Source organism: Nothobranchius furzeri, chromosome 11, assembly GCF_043380555.1.
Source record: "Nothobranchius furzeri strain GRZ-AD chromosome 11, NfurGRZ-RIMD1, whole genome shotgun sequence".
NCBI lineage: Eukaryota > Metazoa > Chordata > Actinopteri > Cyprinodontiformes > Nothobranchiidae > Nothobranchius > Nothobranchius furzeri.
Genome location: NC_091751.1, coordinates 41168601 through 41177998, shown reverse-complemented (window position 1 = coordinate 41177998; position 9398 = coordinate 41168601). Strand labels below are relative to the sequence as shown.

The following is a 9398-nucleotide window of genomic DNA, read 5'->3' as shown; positions in this document are numbered from 1 at the left end:
CTCTGGACATAGCAAGGGAAATAAATAGCACTGCAATTACAAATTTTGGAGAAAAAAAAGATTGTTTGGTTACTGTAGCTTTTTCTGTAGCATCATTTCTGAATATTTTGTAGCCTAAAATTAAAATTATGAAATTGCATTGTTTTAAACAGCTAAAATTAAAATTCAGCAATGAAAAGTAGGTCTAACAGGGAAAAAAATTGATTTCCTCTTCAGGTAATGCAGAGCAGGGTGCCTGCCAGGGATTTGGGGCCCCATGAAAAATTATTTCTGTAAATTTCGAATTGTTAAAATGATAGGGACGTGTGGTTGATTATTTGTTACAACGGTACTCCATACTCAAAGAGGCTCGAAGAGGAACTGAAAATGCTTTATTTCCGCTGCAGCGACGACGACGGGCACGTCAAAAATAAAAGAAAATGTGGTTTGTGAGGACAATCTGAGGCCAGAGGAAAAGAGTCTACCTACCGTTATTATCTTCAGAAAGTTCGTTAGCAAGCAGTGTGTTTATTTGAAGTCTTCAGCTGGCTATCTAACGGTTTAAGGGTCGTTTTGAGGTTAACGCGTCCCCTTGTATTTTGATTTAGCTGCTAGCATCCGTTAAAGATGGGAACAAGAGCAAGTCGTCTACAGGAAGACCCGCTGCCTTCACCTTTCGGAAAAGAGGGGACAAAACGAGATTCCTATCGACGAGCTCACTGTGCAAGGCCCACCAGTCTCGTTGTTGACTTTTCGGTTAGTTTCGAAGAAACTGAGGCCAACCGGAGCCGATCTGAGGAGGGTAGCGACTCGGACTTGGGGCTGCATGGGGCAAGCGCCGACGGCAGCCCCGCAGACCACCACAGCTTACCCTCCAGCATGAGCCAGGCGTCACCCGCAAGCGATAACAACAGCGAGGGGAAACCCGAGGAGGACGATAACGCAAGCCCGGAGGCTCCGGTGGAAGCGGAACGCCAACACGGGGAGGAGACAGGCCGCACACCTCACCGCACTTTTTCCGAGCGGATCCCCGGGAATCGACACTCTTCGGCCCGCAGCGTTGGTGCAAGATCCGCCCGGGTCCGGAGCACACATTCGCGGCCGGTGTCAGAAGCTTGGATCGGCCTTTACCGTGTTAACAACCGACATGGCAGTAAGTAACGCCGTTACAAACCACATCTGAACTGTTTATGAGTAGATGTTTCATTATTTCTACCCTCTGATATAACTACAATCACTTCATTACGTGTTTGAGTTTTGTAGCTAAATGTAAACCATAAGAATCCGTTTGCTACTAAAACATGACTGAAAAATTAAAGCTAAACAAAGAGTATTTACACACAAATATTAATTTTATCGCACTGAGTGCTTATGGTGTTTTATTGAAAATAAGTCATACACAATGGCCTCTGTCAAGAAAGAACTACATTAAATTTCTCCATTTGCATCCCTGAAATCAACTCAGTCTCAAATGAAAATGGATTAATTTAGGCATTTACATTCCTGAACAGATACTCTCTTTTCCCGTGCTTGCATGCTGACTTAAAACCATCAGAGACCCCATTGTCTGAAGCAGAGCAGTGGCGTAAAACTATAACTGGCGACATAGATGCTCTTTCACGTCCTTGGACCTCATGACAGTGGTTTGTCAGTGAGAAATCTCCAGCATTGTGCAAGGCTAAAAACATTAACAAGCAAGCCAACCGTCTGAATGTTTACGAAAACAGACCCTGATCTTTGTAAAAAAGCGACCGTGCATGCTGTTTGTGTTGGCTAATCCGATGCAGGCAGATGTTGTGACTAAAAACATGGCATTTTGAGCCAAAGCCAGTGTGGTGGGATTCCAAGGCCAGCCCTCTAGCAAGAGTTAGGAACTGGGTCACAACTTCACATGCTGGCGTTGGCAGAAGCTCATGCATGGAGGAGGAGGGGGGATGTAGGGCAGCAAGGCAGTGTTTCTGCCTGACTGTCACATCCATGAATAGTTCAGTGATGGTTGTCCCTGAGGCAGCCTGAGTCACCGTTTTTACTGATGTGCACCGTCAAATGGAGCAATTTCAGCTTAACTCGAGGTGACATCATTCATGCTATCTCATGCATCTACGCTGACTGGCTGCTCCTCACTGGGCCAAACGCAGCACATGTGCTCAACACGGTGAGCATCGTCTTTCATTTTTGTCTTTTTGCGTTTGACACTAATCTCATCTCTGCCCTCTACAGATATCCGCTGTCCTTTCTGCTCAAAGCCTTTCCCCGGCGGTCGGATCGAGGATCACCTGTTGAGCTGCCTCACGTCTCCTCCCCTACCTTACAACAGTGAGCGCCGTGTCACAAAATGCTCTGGCAGCTGTCTGTTTTATTTTAACGGCTGTTGACGCTCACTGTTGCTCAATGTTTACAGCGGACGTGCTCAGTAAAGACAGCGGGGAGTGCTCTATCTGTTTGGAGGATCTGGTTCAGGGGGAGACTATCGCCAGGCTGGCTTGCCTCTGTGTCTACCATAAGAGGTCAACAGAATTTCACTGATGCGTTCATTGTTTGTTTCCAGATTTAGGGTAAAAATGTAGCGGCCGAGCATTCGAAAACTAAAATAATCAGTTTTGTTGTGTTTCAGCACAAAACAAAGTCTTTACCAGTGATATTCAATTCAACTCAAAGATACTTTATTAATCCCAGAGAGAAATTAGAGTTGAATAGCTCTGGGTGGGTTGCACAAATGTGTTCCAATCACTTTAACAGTTTAATTTCCATATGGCTGTAAATATTTGCCTGTAAGGTCTTTTAACAACTGTGAAAATATTATTATAACCAGACATGGACTTAAAACGCTTTAAAGGGAAAATAAATAGTTGTGAACATGCACATGTTTCAGCCCAGTTGCAGTTAAACACCCTTGATAATTAACACTTGGTTTCTTCTTCACAAGTCACCGGATTGACGTGACTTTAGTGGAGTCGGGGATTACCTCAGGTATTACCTCAACCGTCACAGGGAAGTTCCTACCTGCCACGCTTTCACCACCAAAGTTATGACATAATTACATGGTCGGAGCAAGCAGATACAAGCGCAGCTCTATCTGGAAATCCACTTAATTTCCTCATACTGTAGCACAGCAGAGGCGATTGGAATTTTATCCGCGACTAAACACATGACTGGAGTTCTCCGAGGACCTAGTTATGACGGTTTTGTTTTGTTCCACAGCTGTGTAGGTGTGGCTGTTGGACGGACGTTTTAATCCGCCCTTCAGGAGTGAGTGAGATTTGGAAAAAAGAAAAGGAAACATCTGAAAACGATCAGAAGCCTTGTCTAACAATAAAATCCACACTTTACTGGAAAGCTGTGATGAATTATTCATCCTAATATTAATCATTAGGTGTATTTTGGCCTCTAAAATAAGTTAAACTCGGTCACATCTTGCATCTGATTCCTAAAGAGCCAACTAGGCGTTCATTCCTAACTAAAGAGATTATAAGAATTGTCTCACATATGAAGTGGGAAACCATCACAGTTTGACATGAGTTCATCAGAGGGTGTTGTCAGTGTTTTTCCATCTGAATCATCTCCGTCTCCCTGCAGCTGCATTGATTCCTGGTCCAAGGTGAAGCCCTGCTGCCCCGAACATCCCTTTGATTGACTCGTAGGTCGCTCGTTTTCAGCCCAGTGACCGACTCGACTCAGGTATGTGCATGTCTCATTTGTGAATGATCAATGGCATCAGCCACAGCACTGGACACAAATTTTATTTTCTGTAAATGAGTAATTTGTATTCGATGTGCCCACACAAACGAGGAAATCACCTGATTCGTTTAATCTGTGGAATTTGCTAGTTTCATGCAGATTCTGGGGCATAATTTTCATTCAAAATGTAGCAGAGATTGTGCTAATACTGGCTTTTTGGCATGCTTTCATTGAATGAAACAAATTAACATCCTGTGAGCAGCAGCAGTTGAAGCAAACTACATTTTGAAGAAACAATTCAAAAGTCCAACTTCTTTTCTTCAGGCTCCCCCCAAGAGTCACAGAATATGATGGTCGCAGAAAAGGGTACAACACCGGAGGCGACATATACTGTCAAACAACCATAACATTGTCATACCTTTTTTGTGCTATAATTCCACATGTAACACATCTCCATAGCCGTACAACAATTAAATATGCTAGCTAATTTAGTGTGACGGTTTTATGGTGAAAAACCTGGTTTGTTCATAAAGATCAAGTCACCCCCAAATCAACTTTTTTTTTTCCTGATAAACTACATAGATGCATGTCTAATCGTGCTGCAGACACGTGTAGTCAACAGTTTTGCACTTTAGTGCATTTTAGTTAAAATTTACATTTTCTGCCTAAAACTGTCAGTGTTGTCAGGTAAAAGCTCTGCACTGCATTTGAATTTAAATCTGTCATCGCTATTAGCTAAGAGGTACCCTAGAACGGTAGCTGGTACCATATGATGTCACAATGTCATTGAGAGCCTGTGTGTGTATTTGTTAGCAGCTCTGTCCTCTGTTTGCTAGGCAACAGCATTTGTTGCATTTTTCAAACAGGAAGTGGGAGTGGAGTAATACTCTGGTAGGGGGTGACTTGCTCTTTAAGTTCAAAACACAGCAGCTTAGCGTCACCAACAATCTGGGAAAACCGGTCCAAACTTCCAGAACCCACCCTAAACTTTCTCCCATTCACTTCAGTTTTGTCTTTGGGACAGCATTGTTAAACACTGCTATTTATCTCTATTGTGTTTGTTTTTAATCTGATTCTGCTATGTGTTGCTTATGATATGGGTGGATGTTTTATTATCAACGATGAGCTAATTATGAATTTATTGTCATTTTTGTCATTGATTGGTAATGTATTAACTTGGCTCCTCCCCCTGCTTGTTTGACTAATGAAGAACACGTTTTTTGTTTAACTGACCAGCCAACACCTGTGTGTGTGTATATAGATCTCAGAAAACGGTGAACTGTAACTCTGAAGAAGACCTAATCTGTCGAAATGTCAGTTCTGTTTGTTTTGCACCTATTAAAGTGCTGAGGACCAGTTTGCTCCAGCCATACTTTATCCTCGACATTTGATGTCCCATGGGCTGTCGTAGCACCTGATGTCCTCTGGATGATGCGCGGTGTGCTCTTCTATTAGAGGACAGGCTGCGTTCATAGACAACAGGTCCATCACATAATCGGTTTCCATCAAGACTAGAACCAGACTCCAAACAGAACGTGTAAAACAACTTTCAAACAGAATGGAACATTCTGTCTTTTTCTCTAGGTGGTCCACCTCTGTTTTGCTTTCAGTTCAGTTTCTCCAAGCTGAGTTTGTGCATTTAGAGCAGTAAGCGCAGAGGAGGAGGGATGGATGATGGACAGTTTGATGGAAGGATCAGGAACGGGACATTAACTTTGTTTGGATGAGGCTTCAGGACTATAAGTTTTGGAAGCAGTTGCCATGAGCATGTGAAGAGCATTTCAAGCAATATGGCAAAAATGCTCCAGAGAACTAGCTCCTGTACCTTTAAATGATTTTACTTGCAATTGAAATTTCAATAATATGGCTAATTGTTCTTTCTTTTGTTCTTTTGTTGCAGGAGACTACGCTGAACCCCAATATATTTACAATAAAAATGTATTATTGAACAAGCAAAAGTCAATTGTCCCTGTGAGGTGTTTGAGGGGAGAATAATCCCAAGAGGAACCTGATGCTCTCTGCTTGGATCAATACTATTTAAAGTTTATCTGCCTAATGCCAACAGTAAAACCAGCTGCTCTTGTTTTAATTTGTTGTTGAGAGACTCGTTGGATCAGAAGTGCTGGCGTTACCCTGTCTCCTCTGGAACATATAAATATTATCCATGATGGAACTCCAGCAAAGATGTTAAACTCGGTGAGGGAAACGTGAGTTTTTGTGACCGGCGACTTTTGTGTAATTTCAGCCTCTGACCAGGATGGCTCATTTTTTTTATCAAGTATTGTCATACGCAATTGAATGTTTCCCTTTCTCGGCTCACCCCGACTGATCCAATCTCACTCAGAGAAGCCAAATCTGTTTCCGCGTTAGCGTTGTATGCTAGCCTGAAGGCTTGTTTGTGGTGGTGGTGGTGGGGTACTGTTACTCTGGTTTGTTGCCTGTATACATTTCTGAGGATCTTTGGTTTATTATTATTTTTTTCCTTTTTATTTAAATGGGTCAGTTTTTCCTTAAATGGCTAGTTAGTGCTGAGTTTATCGTGCTGCTACTTGGTGTTTCAGGAAGATGGGTGGTTTATTTGTTTTTTGGATCATGGTAGCATCATGTTAGCACCAACTGAAGCACTTTTTGTCCACCTTAGTATTTTTTTTCTTACTGTCTGGGATTACAGTTTGTATGTGTGTCTGTCTGTGTCCAGATGATGACTGGGGACTGAAGATGTCCTGAACATGGCTGTGTGTGTGGTGTGTGTGTGTTTGTAAATGGCTCACGTCTGCTTGGCCAAGAGCGTTTGATTGTCAACACTCGTTTCCAAAGCTGTTACATGAGGATTTCGGTACTTTAGAGTGCAGTTTGAGTTTTTGTCCCCCTCCCATTTCCAACACCCTCAGGGTCAATCAGGACTTTTCTTTTGTTTTTCTTTTGGACCAGGCCCCGAGTGACGGTTTTACCATCTGGTTGATGGAATAAAGGGACGGACGGACTGAGGGATGTATATTTGGGGCATGTTTACACCCTGTGGCATCTGCCTCCTTCCACATAACTGGAGGCTACAGACAGCTCATGGTAAATTATTACATAACCCCCCCCCCCCCCCCCCCCCCTTATAATTTTAAAGATTTTACCTAGATTACCACACTTTTCATGATTATTGTGTTTGCCGTTTTCTCTATGCTGATTGCCTTTGAGTGACGAAGGGGCTCTTGTGTTTGTTTTTTTGGGCCTTTTGGAGCCCAACAGTGAGGCTGCCTAACGCAGATTGTGCACAGGCCAGTGGAAGGAACAAAAACATGCATTTATTTTTTTATGTTTTTTTTTTTTCTTTTAATAATCCCAGTGCTGCAGTGATAACTTTGGAGGGTTGCTTTCTGGGGTTCAGGCTCTTTGTTTTTGTTTTTCTCTTCTGGTTTTGCAGTCTGAGGTGCTACAACTCACCCGCCACAAGTGGCCAGCCCCGTGCATGTTTCTCATATTATCTATAAATATATATAAATGTATTGGAAAGAGTTAAAAATGAAAGATGCCAAAAGTCTGTCTGTGCGTTGGGAGCATTGTGTGAGAGCGTGCAGAAGACGAGGTGCATTGATCATTAGGTGTTACATTTGTTGTGGTGATAATTTATGATGTTGTATACTTTGGCTGGCGGGGATGGGGTGTTTGTTAATGCTCAGTGGAGGTTGGGTTTTCTGTTAACAAGACTATTCTAAAACTCCACATAGCACATTTACTTTGTTACCCTCTCTAAGCCGTGTGGTGCAATACCTCAGTTTTTATTTTACTTCTTTACCAGTGCTAGCTAAACCAGCTCCTCTCCAAATCGGATGGTATTTTGCATAAACATCCCACAAGTATTGCTTTTAGACCATGCAGTCCAGTGTCCACTGTGTGCTTTGATATCGACATTGGATCCGAATGTTCAAATGGTCCCACGACAGGATCTGCCCCCCCCCCCGGATATGGACAATCTGCCTCAACTCTGGTATTAAAAAGCAAATTAAATTTTATTTATTAAACTGTAAATATGTCATGCAATTCAAGAAGATGGCTCAGTCCTTGTCTGTTCAATATGCTGTTTCTAAGCTCTGATCTTTTGTATGTCTCAGAAATCGTTTTTATATGTATTTTTTACAATAAATATGTGTGAGAGATTTTGTTCCAAGTCTGTTTTTGTTAAAAAAAAAAAAGTACATTTGGTGAAGCCACATCACACGGGAAAAGCAGTGGACTGAAACAGAATATAAAAAATCAAAAGATTCAAATAAACAAATTGTCTTTTCTTTATTCAGGTTTTTAAGTGACTTTTGTTTTTATTTTTGGAGATGGTAAAAAGTTTTTTTTTCTGAATTTTAGATGCAAAACTCAAGATTCTTTTTTTTAGTCAACAAAGGATTGTAGAAAGACAAATATTCAAATTACTTTGATTTTATATGTATGCATATATATATATATATATATATATATATATATATATATATATATATATATATATATATAGCATACATATAAAATATATAACATATATATATAAATTATATATATATAAATTTATATATATATATATTGTAGAAATTTAACCAAGAGAAATTTCCCTGAAGAAGCACAAAGCAATAAATCTTACTTTTTTAAACCATGATTAGTTGTTTTATATATTCTGCTAACCTTTGTTACTTTACCGAGCTGATGTGTTTTTTAGAAGAAGAAAAAAGGATCATTTACTGTGCTTGAAGGGATCTAAGGCAAACTGGTTTTAAATGCATCCTGTTTACATCAAGTCCCACCTCTGTGGCAGATTCAGAAAACATACTTTACTAATCCCAGAGGGAAACTGATTGCTGTAGTAGCTCAGAATAATAATAATAATCAAGTCATCAAAGAGTTATTGTATATTACAATGGCTGTTGGCAGGAATGATCTCCAGTAGCGGTCAGTGTTGCAGCGAAACTGAAGAAGCCTCTGACTGAAGATAAACACCTATATAAACATCCTTTGAAAACATGCACCAGATGCACTTCTTTCAATTTGAGTTTAACTTCAAACAATTTGTTTCTCCTGTCCAAACCACCACATCTTCTCAGTAGGTGAGCCCTGCATCAGAGGTATCGGTGGTACTGAGTCACATTTTAATCAGTCGTTTCCTCTTTTGTGCTCCAAAATCAACACTGAGCTTTCGGTTGAAACCTCTAAATTTGATAAGAAATCAGTTACACAGGTAAATAAGCAGAAATAGATACTACAGCACATGATCTAAACCTGTAAAAATCCACAAATTCATTACATTTGCACAAACATGCAAACAAATCTCGAAAGAAAAGAAGGGCAAAAACATTTTAAACTACAAATGTAGCATTTAAACAAGTAAAATATGCTAATTTTATAGTAAATACAATTTATGAATCAAAACAGCATGAACACCTTGAAAATTACAGTGTTGCCTCAGGGATTTTTTCCCCTTTAACTCCTATACAATAACGATCATTTCTAATTTCACTTTCTGTTCAGATTCAGGACTAAAACCCAACTTTTGGCAACAACTTAAATCTCCACAGCTGTAGACACAGGCCATAAATCGCTCAAATCAAACATAAAAGTTTAGAAAAACACTCAGTTGGATTTTAATGTGCTCAGGAAAACATTTGAGTCTCCACACAGTTTGACAGACGCTTATTGCACCTGAAGCAACAAAGGAGTTTACAAAGTCCTCGCACAAAAATCGATTGTGCTTCCTGTCTCGAGATAGGAAG

At 40.6% G+C, this 9398-nt stretch overlaps 1 protein-coding gene across 1 annotated transcript; it reads left to right on the top strand.

Annotated features, from left to right (window-relative positions):
• The first annotated feature begins 377 nt into the window (after positions 1-377).
• On the top strand, positions 378-5777 carry zgc:66427 (E3 ubiquitin-protein ligase znrf2). The gene is made up of 5 exons (XM_015956128.3): positions 378-1132; positions 2200-2295; positions 2381-2486; positions 3556-3657; positions 5558-5777. Exons 1-4 carry the CDS (start codon positions 607-609, stop codon positions 3611-3613), a joined length of 786 nt encoding a protein of 261 aa, XP_015811614.1. The 5' UTR covers positions 378-606; the 3' UTR covers positions 3614-3657; positions 5558-5777.
• The last annotated feature ends 3621 nt before the right edge of the window (positions 5778-9398 follow it).

Bases quoted from the DNA above. Each gene is read 5' to 3' on its own strand.
- zgc:66427 (XM_015956128.3), top strand. From the start codon at position 607: ATGGGAACAAGAGCAAGTCGTCTACAGGAAGACCCGCTGCCTTCACCT. The intron at 1,133-2,199 runs GTAAGTAACGCC...TGCCCTCTACAG, and splicing joins TGTTAACAACCGACATGGCA to ATATCCGCTGTCCTTTCTGC. The intron at 2,296-2,380 runs GTGAGCGCCGTG...CAATGTTTACAG, and splicing joins TCCTCCCCTACCTTACAACA to CGGACGTGCTCAGTAAAGAC.